At 42.1% G+C, this 20,813-nt stretch overlaps 1 protein-coding gene across 1 annotated transcript in view; it reads right to left on the bottom strand.

Moving 5' to 3' along the window:
• PTPRT (protein tyrosine phosphatase receptor type T) overlaps positions 1–20,505 on the bottom strand; it is a 282,106-nt gene extending 261,601 nt beyond the window's left edge. Inside the window, exons 1-4 of the mRNA XM_039382339.1 lie at positions 20,239–20,505; positions 14,322–14,403; positions 11,075–11,190; positions 8,157–8,331 (exon numbers count right to left, since the gene is read on the bottom strand). Of these exons, the coding sequence (XP_039238273.1) occupies positions 8,157–8,331; positions 11,075–11,190; positions 14,322–14,403; positions 20,239–20,502 (637 nt within the window). The 5' untranslated portion in view covers positions 20,503–20,505. The remainder of the gene's footprint in view (positions 1–8,156; positions 8,332–11,074; positions 11,191–14,321; positions 14,404–20,238) is intronic.
• Between the last annotated feature and the right edge of the window lie 308 nt (positions 20,506–20,813).

Genomic DNA, 20,813 nt, shown 5'->3' with positions numbered 1-20,813 from the left:
CTTCCCAATACCCCATCTAAATCTCTCCTCTTTTAGTGTAAAACCATTCCTGTTCACCCTGAAGGTGTTCAGCAGGCAGGATGGACTGCAGGGAGCTGGGAAACATCATATTATGTGTTTTTCTTCTGTAACTCCTATGCCAATAATTACAATAATTGCAGGGCTTGCTACAATCATCACCCTGTTTAACTATTGCTCAGCAGGTTTCAGGTCTCAGATCTAAAGCATCTTTAGAAGTCCCAGCTGGGCACTGGTAACAGGGAGGATGTGACCTGAACCAGTGTCCCAGCACCAGTAAAAGTGGGGAGCACACGGTGGCATTTACCATGGCAGAAGATTAACACATCAGAGCAGAGCTAAAAAGCAGCACAACAGGTTTTAGGGTGGTGGTTGTATGAGAAGAGTATTCCCTCATCTGACAGCTGGAATGGATGCTGGGAAATTACTGGCTTCGAAAAATGAAGCATTATTCCTTCGGGTAGAGATGGGAAAGGAGGGCTGCAAAGACTCTGCTCAAAACTGCAATTTTGGCTATTTTCTTGCCTCAAATAATCTCAGCATTGAATGGTGAACTAACTTCAGAGTGATCATTCTTTCCTTAACACAGAAACGGGCTCTTTAATCTCTTCATTCAAACGGGAAAAATGCAAACATAATCAACATCAGCTTCTCCCCGGAGTTCAGCTACACTGGCTCTGAAAGCAAAGCAGTTCAGCTCCACCATTCAGAGCTAAATGCTATGCAAACTTTCAAAACCCCATTCACCTGAACTCCTAAGAACTTGCTGAATGCTCCCCATTCAGCAGCACTAAAAGACTTTTGCCAGCTCCTGGCTTGGCAGCTCAGAAGGTTCTGGAGCTGCCATAATAATCCCTAGCTGTGAACTCCATCAGTCAAGAGCTCCATCATTTTTACCTCCCGAACTTTCAACCTTCTTTACTTTAGGATTAGAGCTTCAGCTTGTAAATGCCGAGCTGCAAACCCAGCAGAGGAGTTTAACAAGTCACAGATCAAACCATTTGCAGTGCACGTGGTGAGGTTCTAAAAGGAGGTAGGAGGGTGTGTGTGACACAGAGCTGCAAGTCTCTGATGTCTAAGTGTCCACGAGAGATTGTTTAAGAAAGGGTTAGATCTCAAAGTGGTTCAAGATGTACAAGGCAAAAGAAAGCTAAGTAGAATAAATTAGGGTAAAGTAAAGAACCAACAGATAGTTTTTAACTGTTCTATATCTTGCTTTGCCTTTTATTTTTTTTTTTAAACGATAAGAAGTAAATTCACACATCACACACGAAACAGGTTCACCACGTTGCTGCCAGCAAAGAGAAAGCTCAAATCAAGGCAGAGATGGCTGGGGAATTCATCAGCACCTTGCTCAGGGCAGAAATCAGGTGATTTTCAACCTCTTAGTTCAGTGTCCTCCAACAAACACAAGACCTTTGCAGAAGGCCTGTTAAGCTGCAGTAAGTACTGCACTTCTGGAAGAGGTCAGTAACTGGGATTCTTTAGTCTTGGTGCTGCAAAATTTTTAAAAGTTCCAATAATCACATTTGCTTGAGGCATTTGCATCTACAGAAAGAGTTTTCTCCTTTCTCTGGAAAATAATTTGTTTCTCCTACACAGATGGGATCTAGAGGTCTCCCTGTATGGCAAACACATCCTTTCTTTGCTGGTTTATTCTTAAAGACCCTCATACTAATGATCACCCTTTCATACCAAGAAATCTGGTGCATCTTAGCCTGCATTTCACATGAAGTAAAACACTACTTTTATAGTGGGGCTTTTTTCTGCTGCAAAAGAATTAGTATTTTGATATGAAAGGCATTATATCTCTTTCCTGCTGAGGCAACAGCTGATACTCAATTCTATCTCCCAATTGTCCAACTATGCCTAAAGCACACCAGGATCTTCACCAACATCCAAGAATGGTGACAGACAATACTTCACCAGACTCTTCTTGAATGAAAAGCATTTAACAGCATTGCAACCACAGGGTGGATAAATTAAGAACAGCTTTAGATTCTGTTTTCCGGGAGAAGCCCATTAATAACTTCCCTACAATTAAGCAGGCACGAGAAAGATGAACAGAAGAGAGTTAACAATGAACGTGACTCATCTTTTCCTGCTAAGACTTTAAGCTCAGGCACAAGCAAAAAAAAAAAAAAAAAGTGTAATTTTGAATTGCAATGTCACATGAGCATCATCAGCAAGCAACCTGCATGGAAATTTGTACATTAAAAAGGAACAAAGAAGAATGAAAAGCTGCCAGGCTTGCTTTCTAATGTCACACTTCTGGTGGTCACCCACTGCAAGAACACTTCCAGTTAGCAAAGGCACTGGGATGTGTTCTGAGAATTTGATGTTCTTTTCTGAGCGTCAACAGCCCTAAATTAATTTCTGTGCAGTTGCCTTAAACCTTCATAATAATTCTAACTAGAAACTGAAAAGACTTGCATGTATATCAGGTATTTAGTCGAGATCTTTATGCATCAGCAGCAACCTCATACTTAGATATTTATTCATTAAAAACAAGTCCAAGCAAATTCATCTCATGCCAATCTCTCTGCCAGTCTTAAATGAAATTCAAGTCAGAACAAAACAAAAACTCTTGCAGTTTACTTTTGCATCGGGAAGAAAAACAATTAAAAAACCCCTACACAATTAAAAAAACCCCTAAAAAACAATGTACCACCAGTCTTTGAAGAAATTCCTAAAGCTCAGCTCAGCAGTGTGATTGGAAAGACATTATGATTTCCCAGGTGGTTACAAACAAGGCAAAGTTTAAAACAGTACTCGCTGCTCATCTGACACAGGAGCCAAAAGGTTACTTAAAAGAGATATAAAAAGTTGGGAAAAATACAGATTGTGAATGCACCATTAGTTTATGAACTTGTCTCGTATCCCAGCTGTAGCCCTGTATTCTTCCTGGATATGTTTATTTACACCCTGTTGACTAATACAAACGTGGGAAACAAGGAAAGCACCTGCTGGAAGTCTGTGTGGCACTGGATGCAATGCTGAGAACTGGGTCCCCTATATAAAGTACACACTAATCACTTCTCGGGGAAATGGCTTCATTTTCCAGTCTATTCTGGAAATTAAGCAGAAGGAGAGGGAAATATTTCCTTTTGAGAGAACTCTTGGGTTTCACACACTGCCAATGTCTCTGACACAATGGCTTTGTCTTCAATCTCCCTCATTTGCCTCAAAGATCCTAAACTGGATGGAAAGAAGAGAAAGGAGAGTTAAAGCTCCTGGTGAGAGTGAGTGTTTGTAATCTCTTTGCCTCCCCTTTCCTCACCACACACCCACCCAATGATTAAAGCTGAGTTAAAGCCCCTGCTGCTGGACTGGACTGAACTAGAGAATTAAAGAGAACAGCAACGAGCTCAGGTAATTACCAACCAACCCCAAGGAAAGGAGTGTTTCATTCCCTGCACCACTGGGACTGCAGAGAAAGGAAGGAGGAAGTGGCTTTTTCGGACACCCTACAATCACAAAGCCATTCTCCCTCACTCTGAAATTTCAGATAACCCTCCTAAAGCAGTTTGAGTGCACACACCCCTCCTGTTCTGTGCTGGTGGAGAGCTCAAAGCAGCAACATCACTACGTGTTTTATCAAATCTGTGCTAAACTTCTCCCAGTACTGCTCACGGAGGGTCTGAACACTGAAGGTACTCGTGTAAAGTGGGAAAAAACAGGGAAAGAGAGAACAGGCAGCTCCAGGGAACCCTCACTGTCACAGCACTGCTGACACTGGGGGAGCAGCAGCCAGGGACTGACCCTGCCCTGAAGTGGTAACTTTAGGACCTTGATTAATGTGCAGAACTCAGGCAGAGGAAGTCAAATGTTCCCAGATCAGCACGAGCCTGATAAATTCAGACAGGAACTTTCGTGCCTTCCAGCTACGTATTAATGCATCCTGGAAAAAAACTTTGTAGCAGTAAAATCCAAACTGCACATATTCCACAGCTGAGCTTATCTCCTCAGTGGTTCCAAGGGAGGGAGGGGACTCAGTTTTCCAGCCACCCTGATGGCAATGGAGGATAGCTGCAGAACAACATCTGCTTTTCACATCAACACCTCCAAACTCCTCAGTGAAATGTGGGGACTTGAGCACCACCATGGAAACAGGAGTTATATCACCCAAGGATGGCAAGGATATGATGTCAGTTTTAATTAGTACATTTGGCATGAATATCTCATGGCACAGAACTATCTGTGCATCAGGCACGAAAATGTATTTTTTTTAAATGAACAAACCAACAAACGAGAACTTTAAAGAACATTTTTCACATCCACAACCTCTCTTCGTGATGTCTTTATATGAAGTGAAAAACTTAGGAGCTGGTGACCATCCCAAATAATTACAGTGAAGACAATCATCTTCTCATTCTAAGAACACACTCTAGAGCACATGTGGAACATACTTTCATACCTACACTGCATTTCTTTTACTCAAGGAAACCAATGGAGAGCCCTGTAAAATAGAGATGTTTTTATTTCTTATTACTTCTAAGACTCGAAAGTTCTTTCCCCTAATAGGACTTCCTGTTTAATAATTAACTGAAACTATTCTGGACTCAGCTCCAGTAATAAATATTGAGATAGGCAAAATACCTGCAAAGCTTTTCCTTGATGAGTCTGCCTTAGAACTGTAAATCTGGAATTTTCACGGCGTATTAAACACTGGAGAAGCTTAAAGATTTATTTAAACATATAATTATTTATCATATTTTTCACATTTGAGCATCTCAGCTCCAGTAACTTGACGTGGGGTTTTGTTTAGGTTTATTTGGTGCCTGTGTATATGTTGTTTTACGGTGTTTCGTGGTTTGGGTTTTTATTGTTTATTCTGGTGTCTGCTTTTAGGAACAGACTCAGCTCACCAGAGCAGTTTTCACTGTGTACCTGGTGAGTTAATAAACAGATGGTGCAATTACAGTGACAAGCATCACACCAGAAAAGACCCAGAGAAAGAACAGTAAACAACTGTAAACAACTCTGACAAAGAACCCACCTCTCCCTCTGGTGTCACTCAAGGCTCCTCGTGTGACTGAGAAAAGCCTGATAAAAGATGAGCTGTCCCAAACATCACAGGGCTGACAGAAAGCCACTCAGACAAGAGACAAGATTACTTTTCAACCAAGCACTTTGAAAATCAACTAAGACAAAACTGAAGAGAAGTAAGAACAGCCCCTTGGGGGTCTGCAGAGGGGCTCTGTTGAGCACTCCCACCCCTGGAGTAGCAGATCAGATCCTTGGAAAACACCAGGAGCCTTAAAAGTATTTGCATCAGGTAGCAACAAAATAAATTTGAGGGACTTCTTGAAAAATGAAAGTCTCAGAAAAGTCAGCTCACAAAAAATACATTATAGACAGACACTGTAGTATTCCCTGTTTATCAGCTCTTCACCCATTCCCATCATATATTTAGGAGTTAATTTAAGCATCCAGAGTATCTGAAAGGGATCAGGGGGGAAAAGAGCAACTGCAAACAATCCTCCATATACACACACACAGAGAGTTTAGGATGTTATCCACAACCTTCATAATGTGACAAGGGTCCTGGAAGGACACTGGCATTAGCACAGACCTTAAATGATAAGATTTGAGCCAATTTCCAGTGTTTTAAACAACCTTTACAGAAGCACAACCTCCATTTAGCTCAGAAAACAATAACTGCCACACAGCTTTTACTTAAAAGACAACTCCAGACAAGAAACATCCCGTTCAGGTGAGAGCAGTGCAGCAAGACACAGAATCTCTGGGTTTGGGTTGTTTTTTTTTTTTAACTGCCCTGTGCAAAATTGTATTAAATTACTATGTATGCAACCGTGAGAGATGAGAAACAGAGAAGAGCTATTTCCACTGGAGCACCAAAGGATGGTAAAGTGGACAGATGGAAATTATAGGTTTCTCTGGCCTGGCTATTATGATTCGAGAGTGCCAAGAGAAGAATAAATGTATTGTCATTTATACAACAGTCAGAAGACAGACAAGCATTAGCACATAGAGCAAAGAGCTGTCTGATTTTCACAGTACTACAGATGTACTCCTGCCACTACATATATACTGCAATAAATTGAAACTAATGTTCTTTTGTATAAGATTTCCAGTAATTACTTTGTTCTTAGTGAAGATGCCCACAGACAAGCAAGGTGGTGTGTGTTTAATTTCATTGATCATTTCATTTGCTGAAACAGGTATTTATTGTCCAATTTAGGGTGTAGAAGGACGTGCATTTCAAAGCAAAATCTCTATTTCAGTGTCTACCAAATGTTAACATTCAATATTGAGAAATGTAAATTACTTTTCATTTTCAATACTCCAATAAAATACCTTATGCACAGGGAAGCAAGCGAAGTTTTACATCATAAAGATATACAGATACACTTCTAGATCTTAACCTTTGTTGAAGAAATCCTCTGTGATTTTATGTTCATCTGATCAAGGGAAGCAGAGCATTAGCTTGGATTTAGCAGGTTTAGGAGCAAGACTATTAATTGAGCAAAACTTCAATTACAGACTAATTTAATGTATGCTCAAGTACATTACTGCAATTCAATAAACACCTCTTCAGAATTAAAAAATTCCAATTTGCTTTCATTTCAGCCTGTGCACCCGCATTACAAATTCCCTGTTATTCCCATTAAAATGAGCCAGCCTGGCTGGAAGCACCCAGAGTGTCACAGGGCTGCACCACACTGACCTCCAATGAGCCACTGCACCTTCCCTGCCTCCTAACCAGGAATGAGGAGCACGAGTGCACCTTTCCATAACAATAGGATTCTCCTGAGGTTTCCTGGATATGCCTGAGCAATCCAGCAATGAATCTACCAACATCTCTCCTGGTGGACATCCAACCATTCGTGGGTCTGACTTATTCTGTTGTTTTTTCCCTGCTTATAACAACAAACATGGAAGTGCCAGACACCTCCTCCAGACCCTGAGCTCAGCTCAGCTGGTTAAAGTCTGGTGCTCACAACACCACAGCTGTGGGTTTGATCCCCTGAGGGCCATTCTCTGAAGAGTTGGACTCCATGATCCTTGTGGGTCCCTTCCAACTTGCAATATTCTGTGAACTTGCAATATTCTGCTACCTGGTTGCTCTGGAAAACTGCCTTCCCTCTCTTTAGCTATGATCCCATCCTAGCTCTGCCACTCCTGGCAACTCCATCCCATTTTAGTCATGAATTAATTCCTCCAGATTTGAACAAGATGTGAGATCACCAAGTGGGAATTAAAAACACTTGGCATCCAAAAGGAGCATTTTCTTCATGATCTGTGGAGTCTGAACATCTGCACCACACCACACTCCAAGGCATTATAAAGGCATCAGCACACTGATCATCAAATGACACAGGCAGTTGGCAGAAAGCAGCACAGTGGACAACTTGATCTCATTGCTAGAGCTTCCTCCATTTCCAAAAAAAGTGAAACATTTAGAGCAATAAAATTATACTCTGTGAGGAGACCCTCACATCACCCCCCATCCCAAACATGAAGCACCTCAGGAACTACTCAGCCACTTTCTGATTTCCCCACTAAGAGTCACTGATGCAGCATCCCCGGGCTGCAGCTCAGGGTAAGTTTAAAAATAAATAAAAAAGCAGAATAGTGAACAGCACTTCAGCACAGGCCTCATGAAGGTGAGATTAAGACACACTTTGCACGTGTCAGGCACAAGTTCAGCTCTTGAATCACAGTAATTAACAGGGCTAAAATCCAAGCATCCCTCAAGAACTACTGATGCCTCTACTCCGTATTTCAGGATGTCAGCAGAATCAATCCCAGTATTTATTCCCAGCAGTCCCAAGCAGTCTCTCCTGACATGCAATGCTCCATCACAAGGTTATTAATGCCTAATAAAATATTGTAAAGTAAAGCAAACGAAGCTGACTGACAGCCAAACTCTAGCTGGCTACAGGGAGTCTCCACAGCCACCACACATTACTACAAAAGCTTACAAAGAGGGGCTGTGTCCAAAGTTTAGACTCAAATACCTGTTTTAAGTCAGCGATTTAAATCCACGTCCCTTTGACCCTTTTTTTTCCTTCTTTTAACGAGAACGAAACAAGAAGGTCTGACAGGATGTCAATTTTTATATGGAGGAAAACACTCCTCTTGCATGAAGTCGCTGCTTGAAAGCCACCTACCTTTCACAATGAGCTCTGCATAGTTGGACACCCCGGAGCCGCCGTCGGAGCGGATGACACAGCGGTACTTGCTGATGCTGCGCTGGGAGGTGTCGGCCACGCTCACGGTGGCCGAGAAACGCCGGTGGTTGACCACTCGAGTGACCATCAGGGCTGTGTCCCTCCCATTCCACTGCTGCAAGGGCAGAGAGGAATAACCCAGGTTAGGAAGACAGGTAGATGATGCATTTATGCATCCGTGTTTCACTCGGTCTTTGCCGTGCTTGACGTCGTGCAGACCTCCGTGTTCGCGCTGAGAGGAGGGATTTTATGCAGGCAGAGTTTTTCAGGAGAAGGCTGACAGAAACACCCTGGAGAAATGCACAGGGTCCTGAATGTTCTCACACATATGTGAGGGTGGGGAGGCCCTGGCACAGGTTGCCCAGAGAAGCTGTGGCTGCCTCCCATCCCTGGGAGTGTCCAAGGCCAGGCTGGATGGGGCTTGGAGCAACCTGGGCTAGTGGAAGGTGTCCCTGCCATTTGGGATGATCTCTAAGACCTCTTCCAACCCAGACCATTCTATGATTCTATGATATATTTAAGTTATCACTTCTGTTTAATTTTTGAAACATTTTTGGGCATTTCATGTGCTCCAGGGATATGAAGATGGTGAAGGGTCTAGAGGGAAAACCACAGTCAGAGGAGACTGAGGTCAGACCTCATCAGGGTCTGCAGCTTCCTCCCAAGGACAGCTCCAATCTCTGCTCCCTGTGAGCAGTGACAGGACCCCAGGGAAGGGCTGGAGCAGTGCCAGGGAAGGTTTAGGTTGGATCTCAGGAAAAGGTTCTTCTCCCAGAGGGTGGTTGGCACTGACCAGGCTCCCCAGGGCAGTGGGCACAGCCCCAAGGCTGCCAGAGCTCCAGGAGGGTTTGGACAATGCTCTGAGGGACAGGGTGGGATTGTTGGGGTGCCTGTGCAGGGCCAGGAGCTGCACGGGGTGATCCCCATGAGTGTCTTCCAGCTCAGGATATTCTGTGACTCTGTGATTAATGACTCCAAAGGCTGGAGAGTGACAGCTCTGACTGTGCAATTCCACACAGTGTAATTAGAGGCCCAGCTTGGATATGAAAACACAACAACTGAAGGCTTTGTGTACACCTGGGAAAATGCTACAAATGAACAGATTCTACAAACTTGGCATTTTCAGATGTAAAACTTTGATTGTGGACCAATTTAAATAAATTGGTTGGATGAGCAGACACCCTCATATGTCCAATATTCCTCAATAAACCTCTCTACCAATGCCAGACTACACTTTTCCAACTGGAAAAGGGACAGATGAAGAATTAGCTAGGAATAGTTCTCCACAGCATAAATATGTCAACTTGCTCATTGGTCTAGTTTATTGGGAATTTCAAAGGAAAGCACACTGCTGTTCTGCTGGTTTCCAGTAATGAGGTTTTGGGGATGTTTCCAAGGTTATTTTCATTAAATGTTTCAGTTTTCGAGAATGGAAAACAGGTTTCCATTAACAACAATAATGATTTCTTTCCAAAACTCTGCTTCTCAAAGGGAAAGATTTATACTGTTCCAGGTCAGAACTGTTTTTACACACATCTAATCATAACTGAGGAAAGATTTCACTGAAAGAACTAAAAAAAAAGAAATAAAAAAAGATGAAGAATAAGCCAAAAATGTGACTCCATGAATGCTAGAAGTACACAACAGGTAAAGAAATTTCAGCTAAAAATGTTATTTTTAGTAGAACAGCTGTGATGAGAGCAGTTACTGACTGTAATATAATTTTTTCATAATGCCAACTACATTTCCCACCAACCTAAGCCTTTTCCCCTGTACTGATTTTAATTTTTGTGATTAGGTAAACCAATTCCTCTATTTAAACTAAATTTGAAAATGCTATTTTTAAAATTTATTAAAATGTCTGGAAGTCAATTATAAGGTTTGACAAAATCTGTTAACTATTTGACTGCAAAGGCCCTTCCTCTCTGCCTCAGATGTTACAAACAGGGGGTGATCAGACCCTCAGTCACATCTGCCCAAGCTGAGAATAAAAACCTGTGAACTGGCTTAAGTGTTCTGAAAGTTTCTGTTGGCCCAACATACAGGCAGAGAATCCTCTTGACTTGTTTGGCATATGAAGCATTTAAGAATTCAACTATTTTAAAAACTTCTGGAATGGTAATGCTGGGAGTGTCCCCGTATCAGAGCACTTCCAAGAGCAGGAGAAACAATTTTGTCCTTCACTGGGAAACACGTTCAGGTTGGTGTCTGTTCATTTCTAACTCTGAAAATGAATTCTCAAGGGTGTTACTGCACCCACATGAAGAGCAGGACCCAGACTCTCAAGTCCAACCAGTAGGTTGAAAATAAGACACCCAGAGGGGGAATGTTTTGGTCTCTTAGCGAGTGACTAAAATAATCTGCTGTTAACATAGCCAAGGGAAACTGGGAGCAAGAAACACAGTAGGTACAAACTCGGTTTGCCTGTTTTCACTATGCAGGTAAGTCATCCCAGACCTTAAAGCAGGTTTTCCTCTTACCATATTGTCACTGACTCCAGGCTAAGAACCTTTCTGCAGGGTGAGAGGAAAGCTGATTGCATAACAAGAAGGGAAGAGCTACTCGACTTGTTCTGTCTCCTCTGCTTTATGACTGAGTGTTTACAGGTACATGGGCATTTGTTTGAAACCAGAATTTTGCTGTCCTGGCCATTTTTTCCATTTTCTGTATCATGACTGCACTTTGTCACCTTAAACCCTCACCTTGAAACTATTTAAGGCAGTTCTCAAAGGGTCTCAATGGAAAGATGTTGCCCCACACCCCAGTCTTCCTCTACCTATTCATTTTACTTGCAAAAAACAATCAAATCAAACCAAACCAAAGAGGAAAAAACACTCCAAAAGAGGTCATTACTTTACCTGGAGCCAGAGCTTGTCGTGCTGGGACCATTTCCCCCCAGCAATGCACTGGAACGTCGCGTTCTGTCCCACGTTCACCTCCACGTTCTGGAGCCGCAGGAAATGAGGGGCTTTTCCTGACAAAAGAGGCAAAGTATTGCAAGGGTAGAGCAAGGCAGTGACTGACTGTGTTACACCACCCCAGAGGGAAACACTCAGCAAGGCATCAGGGCTGTCCTTGACAAGGTGTTTTTGCAAAATCAATCTGTCCTTCAGTGTTTAACTACTCCCTGCAGAGAGAGGTGGGTGATGGATCTGAGGGAGGATGGCCCGAGGGATCTTAAGAGAGCCCTGGCACATCTAAAAAACACAGATTTGGATCAAATCACAAGTTCATGGTCATTGGCACGATTTCTTATTGCTTGCTATAAAGAGTGATTGAGTCATTTCTTTTCTTCAGAAAGCTGTGTTTCTAAAAAGGTCAAAGAAAAATCAAATGCTTCTGTGCTTGTCAAGCGTGACTGACCCAAACCGCATTTTCACAGGGGTCTTTCATCCTTTTTATTTTATTGACTATCAAATACGTCCTAGACCTTTAGAATAATGCATCATTAATATCAAATCAGATATGAAATGAAATATTCATATAACTGACAGCACTGTGTCACTGGTTTAGCTGAAGATCACTGATATCAGTGTTTTGCCGTTACTAAATTCAGCATTGGTTCAAAATTAAACCAGTGATATTAAAATGCAGACATGCAATTTGTTCACAAAGGACCTAGATCAGAGGATTATCTTTCTGACTAAATACCAGCCTCAGTTACATCTCTAATTGAAATTACAAAATCATAAACAAGATTACAGCAGTGAGTCTGACACCTTTAAGCGACCATAGTTCTTGCCAGGCTTCAGAAGGTTTGTGCACCACTGGAAAACTTTCAGTAGGACACACTGAATAGCCTTGCAAGCCTATAAAGGTCAGAGTTTTTCAGCTTCATCTTTACATTTTTTAGTATGATTAGACACTGATGAAATCCATAATTTCAGAGGATATTCCAACCTGTCTCCTTCTGCTGGAATCCAAGAGCTTGAAAAAAAATGTGGCCATCTGTGGCTGTGCATGAGGCTTGACATACAAATGTTTGTGTACTACAGACACATGGAGAACACGTGTCTACACATCATGTCAAATATTTTTATCTACCTCTGTGTCCCCTTCACCACACGCTCAGTTTGCTGACAGCTCCTGAAGGACAGTGACTCTCTACCATCCTGCTTTCTCAGCATCAGGAATATGCATCAAGGTTTACTGGGAAACTACCTCTGGGTGACAGTCAGAGTGTTCTACAGGGTATTCTCAGGGCAAATTTAGGAATTTCTGCCTGCAGTCTGCAGTGGGCAGCTCTAAGGCAGCTCCAAATACGAGGGTGCAGTCACACCAATCCCAAAATCCTGGTCCTGAGGTCTGCCCAGCTTCTGGAGCATGTCCTGTGATGGCAGGGGCTCATGCACAGAGCCAACGAGCTTTTAGTATAGTGACAATGGATACTCCAGTGCACCCCTTCACAGGACAAATGGGGGGGAAGGCAACAGCAATATATTTATTTTTGCCCATTATTGTGTCATTAGGGGCATTTCCCTGTTTTTGCTGATACCTTGGTTTGGGGGCTGTGCTGTCACCTGGGAAGGTAAAGCAGAGATGAAGAAATAAGAGCAGTGATTTCAGTAACCTCCAGGGTCACAGGGAGCTTCGTGGTCCCCGTGTTTGGATTTATAACAACTGTAAAACGAGCCTGAGGGGCAAAGCCTGTACAAGGAAATGGGTGACATTTACCCTGGTGACTGTCACTGCTGAACAACTAAAGCAAAACTAGGAATACAACAGGAGAAGCATTTACAGGGACTGCAGAGAACTTGCAGCCTGTAATGACCTCTGTGTGCTGCAGGTTGCAAATCAAATTAAAAAAACAAACAAAACAACCCTGTTTGAATAATTTTGGTGTTGACTCTGCAAAAAATGCCCTTATTTTTGAAGAAGGACCTGAATATACTTGGAGAAATGGATTATTCAAAATCAGTTTACTTAATGAAGTGTAACACAGCATCCTGCCTAACTTTTTAAATCCCCTCATTTTCTTGTTGAGGCTTTGCCCCATGGTTTGTTCAGTGGCCTCTTTCCCAGCAAAGGGCCCAGCCATCACCCAGCAGGCTGTGAAGGCACACAGACCATTTGGGGATTTGCCTGGATGCTGCCAGTTATCAGCAACATCTGGTTAATACAGACTGTAAGTATTTCTTAATGAAGTAAATGCACCCAAAAGCCTGAGCAACAAGCACATGGTAAATACAAATATAATTTACTTAAACGGCAATTAACCACCCTGCAGTTATCAGAAATGTCCTGTTAAACTTGAGCAGAACCATGTTTGTCACATTGAATGGCAGCTGTTCTTTGACATTCTGATTGCAGGAAAACCAGTGATTTCACTCCATCAACATGTTTTTTTTTTTTGTGAGCAGCTGTCACTGGTTTACTGAAACCATGAGCCAGTGAGAGGGGCTGTAAATAAAACATCTTTACAATGAACTGCATATTATATACATAATATAGGCAAAGTCCTCAAGCCACACTGTAGGTGCATAAAGAAACCAAACAAGTTCAGATTCAAAGACAGGGGCTCAAGACTTCTTTGAATGTAACAAATAACTAAATAAATTTAAACTTATTGTTGCAGCTGCAATAGAAGAAACACAGCACCAACATTTACGAACAACTTAATGAACCTGCATTAGTTTCTACTCCTGTGCAAGTCCACTCTCTGAATAATATCTTTACAGAGGGTGCTGAGTGGGTTTAACATTTGTTGAGAGAGACTGACCTTTGGGACAGGAAACACTGCCAAGGAAACACTGCAACAATCTGGTGGTTCTTTTCTTAAGTCAACCACACAGGTCATTACGAGAACCTTTTTTTCAGATTGTTTTCTACAGCAATGTGATTCAAAAATAATAAAAGCACCAGTTTTATGTGTTCATAACAAGACAGGAAGAGAGAATTCCACAGAAGTCCTGGCTCTAGCTGGAGACTGAGAGACTTTTGCACAGCTGGCACAGTTGGGTAATTATGCAAGTCTGAGTGTCTTTAGGGCTCTTGGAGGGGACAGAAGACATTTTAGTGCTGACCCAGTGGAGTAAATCACTCCTTCAGACTGCAAAGCCTGGCATATAACACATCAATAGAGTCAGAAAAACAAGGAGTGCTCACTGCATGGATGGGCAAGAACTCTGACTTCATCCACTGCGATGTACCCGGGGTGTCCTTTCAGAGACACCGACTCAAAGATCACCTGAAACACAGAAGAAAGGAAAAAAGTTCTTAAAAAGAACACCTACATTAGTCATTTCACCATATTCTGCTCTTATTCCAGTGTCTGAGTCCTTCAAGGCATTTAATCACTAATAACAAAGGGATAATACCAGGGCAGTTCAGTCTGTACATACAATGCAAATCTGTTTGGTGTGGAAAACAAAAATTTAGAGCAACACTCATTAGGATTAGAGATAACTGTGTGTGTCTCTGATTTGGAAAAGCAAAAGGTACTCTGTGTATATACACACACCTATATTCACTTTAAGCAGCAGTCTTAGAACATTAGTGAATAATCACTTGACATCTTGCTCTTGGAAAATTGGAGAAAGTTGTACATGAATAGAATTCTCTTACTGAATCAGTAACTGTGCCTGGATTCTCTTGGGGAAAATCCTGATTGGACATGCAGGCCCTTGCAGGATTAGAAAGCAAATTATGAGCAAAGGATGACACTGGATTCCAGTTACTGGACTGAAATAAGATTCTCCCAGATAAGTTGTTTCTGCCTTTCCCTGGATTGAATATCATGATCTGAGAAGGAATATTCTTTAAAACCACATGTAGCATTTCACTACATTAATGGTACACTAACTAGCATTTTTTTTACCATTTACATATCTGGATAATGAAGGCATTCCACTAATTTGAGTCTGAAAAGACAGATATTCAATCACAGATGAACAAAAATATCATTACACCCTATAGGTTTGTGATTTTTACCTGGAAAGCTGCCCTGAAGTATCCTAAAAATACACAGGAGTGCAGGGAAAAAAAACAACAAAACAACCAAGCTAAAAAACTGATAATGAGATCATTAAAACTAATTTAACTGCTGACCTCCTCCAGGGAGGCAGTGGAGGGGAAGGTGCTGATCTCACTCTGGTGACCAGTGACAGGACACAGGGAAATGGAACAAAGCTGAATCAGGGCAAGGTCAGGCTGGACATAGGAAAAGGTCCTTCTCTGGGAGGGAGGTCTGACCCTGGAACAGGCTCCCCAGGGAAGTGGTCACAGCACCAAGCCTGTCAGAGCTCATGGAGCATCTGAAGGACACTCTCAGGTTGGGTTTTTGGTAGCCCTGCAAGGAGCAGGGAGTTGGGCTCCCATGATCCTTATGGATCCCTTCCAATTTGAATCATGCTATGACTCTGCAAGGAATGGGAAGCTTAGAAATGTTAAACTGCAACAGAAAAAAGAAAATTGCAGGCTGATTATCACTCAAATTAGTGATTCTCTTCCCCAAGGAATGAAGTGCTCTCCTCTACTATGTTAAAAACCTGAATGGGTGGAGATGTAATGGATTCTGTCCCTGCATTTGAAAGGGATATCCCCAGTTTCATTCCATCCTACTGAAGCAATGTTCACACTGTACTGAACTGCTCATTTTTGCACGAATATAAGGTTTTCAAGGGCAGAGTTAATTAACACATTCAGCTGGCACAGCTACTGCCATTACAGCAGTGTTCTAGTGCAGCTCCTTGTTCCAGAGGAGAAAGGATTTCAGTAATTTGTAACTTCCAAAATTCACTACCAGAACACAAAGTTATCTATTTAAAACCAGTTTTCAACACTTATTTTCATTTTAAATAAAAGATGGCATTTCCAGCCTGTCACTGTTCAGCTGCTTCTTCATCTCCTTAATCAGAAGATTTAATACAGTAAGAGGTTCAGCTGCTGAAATGCTGCTCACTGCAAGCCCTGGCTCTGAATTTATACCACTATGTCCTTCCTAAGTGCAGAATTGCTGTTACTAATTTCCAGAGCATAATTCCTACTCGTGTTTTCATGACTAAGATCTGCTCCCCTGATTCAAAACACAGACAGATGTGAGATCTCCTGAAATACATTCATGTTAAAAAAAAAAAAAAAAAAACCAACAAAAAACCAGAACATGATAAAAACAGGTAGAACACAAAAATGAACTGGCAAAGCTACAAAGCAAGAAAAGTTCAAGTGTTAACAATCTATAGAAACAAAGTTCTGCTCCAGAGGAGACTGGACAACAAGGAGACTGGTTGTCCAAGGAGTACTGGGAAGCAGCAAGTCTCTGGAAGATATAATCTATCAACAAGTGTTTTGTATTATCAAGGTCCTTGATAGGCTTTTTAGGGACCATATAAAATAACAGTGTGAAACAGGAGCCCTTAGTATGGAAATCATAATTACTTTAGAAATTAAATGTCATTCCTGATAAAAATTACACTCACTGGGAAGGTCACACAAGGCACTGCTGCAAATCCCTTCAGGCTTGAATTAAAGGGCAACATTAGAGCTACAAAATCTTATTTTAGTTTTGCATTTGTGAGAAGCCAAAAGCCACAATAAACTGATTTTCAACTTCCTGCAAGAACTTGGGAAGAAAACTACTCCAAGGCATTGGCATCAGCTACTAGTGTGTGGCAAGAGTAGGCATTGATACACAGAGAACTGGTTAATTCCAAATATGTACAGGGTCTTTAATAAAGCACAATGTAATTTAATCCAGTAACAACAGTCAGCCTCTAAAAAAATCCATGTACACTGGTGCAAAATCCACTGAGGAGAGGATTGCTCTGAACTCAAGCAATATTGTGTGACTATTTTATTCTCTGTTCTGTGTCACACTCAGATATTCTTGTTATTTCCCAGTTCAAACTTCCACGCTCTTGTTTTTTTCTATGTTTTGCAGCATCTCTATCAAAGTGAGCAGCATGGAAGCATCCAGGCATTCCTAAAAACAGGGAACTGAGACCCAGCATGAGGAAAAGGCAGGAATAAATGCTTAGGGGGCCCATTTCTGCAAATTTCACACTGAGTATCGCTCATGTCCTTTTAAATTCAGTTGGAAATGCAGCAGAATGGTTGAGAAAGACATTCAACAACACCTTGCACTTAAGGAACTTCTCAGAAATTAATAAAGATGACAAAATACCAAGCTTCACTCTTAAAAAAACATCCTTAAATGCTCCTGAGAACTGCAAATACAAACCCATTTCATGTTTCCTCACCAATAAACAGCCCCACATTTCAGGGCTGTGATTTACCCACAATGTCTGTGTTAGCAGCTCATCTGGTGTGGTACAACAGTTTTCTCCAGGCCTGGATCAATAACACTCCTTGCTATACATCACAAAAACACCTTCCTGCCAGGCTCTAGTGCTGCCCTTGGTGCATTCTGGGACTGAGTTCATCCTCGTGGTGAGCAGTAATTCAAGATTACAAGTATTACCTTTCTCCAGGAACTATTAACGGCTTTTTCTCGTTCCACTAAAACCATTTGCAGGCTGGGAATCCAAGTGCAAGTAACTCTAGGGCAGGCATGATAAATCTCCACCAGCCCTACATTTCTGTCTCAGCAGAGTGTTTTTTGCAGCCAGATGACTCCTGTGACCCTTGCAAAGAACTGCCAGACCTAAAACATGACCTCTGGCAAATGGCTTGGATAAGTTTTCCATCAGTCACATCTCCAAGGCTCCAAGTACTCATCGAAGCCCCTGAGCCAGGGCAGAGAGCTCCAGGTTTGTTTTTTCCTCACAATTCAGGATGGTGAGGTTTCTGTGCATTAAGAGTATCATCCACATTTTGCCTGAGGCACACTTCAATATTCAGGATAAATGCTGGTTTTTCCCACGTTACCCAGTGCTTTCAAAACACAAAACATGCTCTCAGGCCTCCTGCAGACAAAGAGTTCTCCAGGACTGCAATTTTCATTTGAGGCTGACAGATAAATGGCAAATGTGAGGGTGGGGAGGCCCTGGCACAGGTTGCCCAGAGAAGCTGTGGCTGCCCCATCCCTGGAAGTGTCCAAGGCCAGGTTGGACGGGGCTTGGAGCAACCTGGGCTAGTGGAAGGTGTCCCTGCCCATGGGAGGGGGTGGAATGGGATGAGCTTTGAGGTCCCTTCCAACGCAAACCATCCTGGGATTTTATTAAATAACACTCCACTGGCACATCCCAGACCCTGAGTGTGAAAGGAGACACTCCTCAGGCCAAGCTTTTGTTGTCCTGCCACCTCTGGACTCCTTTAGCAAGAACTGTTACTTCAGGCTGCCAAATACTGATAATTTTTCCTCTTCATTTTTGCAAGCTTAAAGTTCTCTTTTTTCTTTATTTTTATATTTTTTTAAACCTTGATTAAACGTAGAAGCTCACAGGACTGCAGACCATCAACAAGACAGTTTATAAAATCAGGGACTGAAGACAGATCAGCCTCCTAGACCCCCAGAATAGTGGGACAGATCTCACATTGTAAAAGCCATGTTTAAGGAATAATAATATAAGTATAAATAGAAGGAAACATCGCTCTGACTCACCAAAAAGTAAAAAAGAAGCCCCTTGCATTTTCTAGGAAGGAGCTGCTCCTGGGCAGTTACTGCTGCCTTCCAAACTGTTCATTTTTGTGCTGCAGTGGAAAATTCTTGTTTGATTTAAAGGATTTTTTTTAACCCAGGAAAAGCAAACTTGACCTGCAAAAGGACTTGTAAAAGACCTAAGTGAGGCTCAGGAAGCCCACTATTGATATATCTGAGAGCAGGATGCCTCTTAGTGCCAGATCAGACCGGCTTTTCCAGGTTTTTCAAGCACTGATTACACGGGTGAAAGATCATTCCTGTCATCTCTGGGGAGCAGCTCCGAGGAAGCAAATCCTGGTGCAGGAGCAGGTTCCCGTTAATTCAGATGGAGCAGAAGCACTTCAGGGTGAGCCTTCAGAAAGGGGACAAGTTGTGCCCTGCCCTTGAAACACCACTCTGCACATATTTGCATCTCTTCATCCCTTCCTCCCATGGATTCTGCCCATATCCACAACTCTTTCAGAACATTAAAGCCCTTCTGCTTCAGCTCAGATTTTACAGACCTCCTACCCAGTTATTAGAAGCAAAAAAAAAAAAGAAGAGGCTTTTCTACCTGCTGCTTTCTACCCACAGACTATTTGCTGCCTTTTTCATAGTTTGTTCTGTCTTAATTCCTACCTCACTCATGTCTTTTATTAGTATCATATGTACATCAAATTTCCTGCAAGGTTTAGGATGCAATTACCTGCCAGGCTTTTTTTCTTTTGTGTGTCTTGAATATAAAACAACACAAAAATACCCCTTTAACACTTAACAAGAAATATGTGAGTCCACTGTGTCCAAATTTATCTAACTAAAATTAAAACAATGGCTGCAAAGTTGCCACATGAAGTTAGAAGTGGGTAACTAACAAGTAGATGTAAAATTAATATAATCAGAAAACCAATTTATTCATTGCATTCCTCTACTTCACGCTTGGTTCAAAAATAAAATTTTAACAGAATAAATAAAACTAGGTTACAAGAAATGCTAAAAAGAAGAGGAACTGAGGATCTGGTGAAGAACATACTTATGTTGATACCACGGTACAAGATTTTATTAGTAGCTTATTATGCTACCCCCTCATATGGACACAGGAAAAGTCCAGATGTAAAGCTGAGTGAAGAAATATTCCTTCTTATGGAACCAACCAAGGGCCTAAAATAGTTCAGGCAAATTTCTGCAAAGTACAGTTACACATCTAGAAACTCAGTTGTATTTACAATTACACAGGGCCATGGAAAGTGCCAATACAAGTTGGTTTATGTGCCCATTCTATCATGAACAAGGGGCTTTTAACTTGTTAATAATCTGACTCTCATCCATCACTCTGTGACCTGAAAACAACTAAAGAGAAAGGGTGAAGTGGGAAGAAACATGGCAAGATCTAACCACCATACATGAATTTATGTGGATGGGAAGAAGTCGAGAGTCGATTTACAAAACACCTCCTGCTAACGACAAAGCAAAGGAAAGGGAGAGAAAACCACGGCAGACACATACCTGATAAAAATGTGGCCAGAAGGTGCTGATGGCCAGCTCTGCCTTCACCCATCCCTCCGTGACGACTCCCGAGACATTCCAGATGGGATTGCCCTGGGGGCCCCCGTTCACCTTCACGTAGACGTTGAGGGAGCCGGGGCTGGACCGGTCTCTGCTGGACAGGTAATAGTGGAAGTCGATGCAGTGGGTGTCGTTCTCCTTCAGGGTGGGCAGCAGCAGGTGGGCTTTCTGCCCTGATGCTCGCCCAGAGCTGTTCACCATCATGAAGGAGCCTACGGGGGGAGAGCCAAAAGAGGAGAGAAAGTGGGTTTGCTTGGCTTTTTCAGTGTGAACAGCTCCGTTTTTACGCTCGGCGATTCCCTCAGAAGGCACAAACCACAGCATTCATCTGAAGAACTCAAACCAGCTGTTTGATGCACGTTGTTAGGTAACAGAATGAAAGGATATTAAAATTGCAGGGTATGTACACCAGTGGATTCAGGGCCAACTAGAACCACTTTAGTTGGGTAACTTAAAAATCAAAATCAAAGTACTGTTTAGCTTGTGTTATTTTAGCACCTTGTGATAAAAGTCAT

Source organism: Pipra filicauda, unplaced genomic scaffold (genome assembly GCF_003945595.2).
Source record: "Pipra filicauda isolate LSUMZ 115617 unplaced genomic scaffold, ASM394559v2 scaffold265_size1292809_pilon, whole genome shotgun sequence".
Lineage (NCBI taxonomy): Eukaryota > Metazoa > Chordata > Aves > Passeriformes > Pipridae > Pipra > Pipra filicauda.
This window is presented reverse-complemented; position numbering and strand designations above follow the sequence as displayed.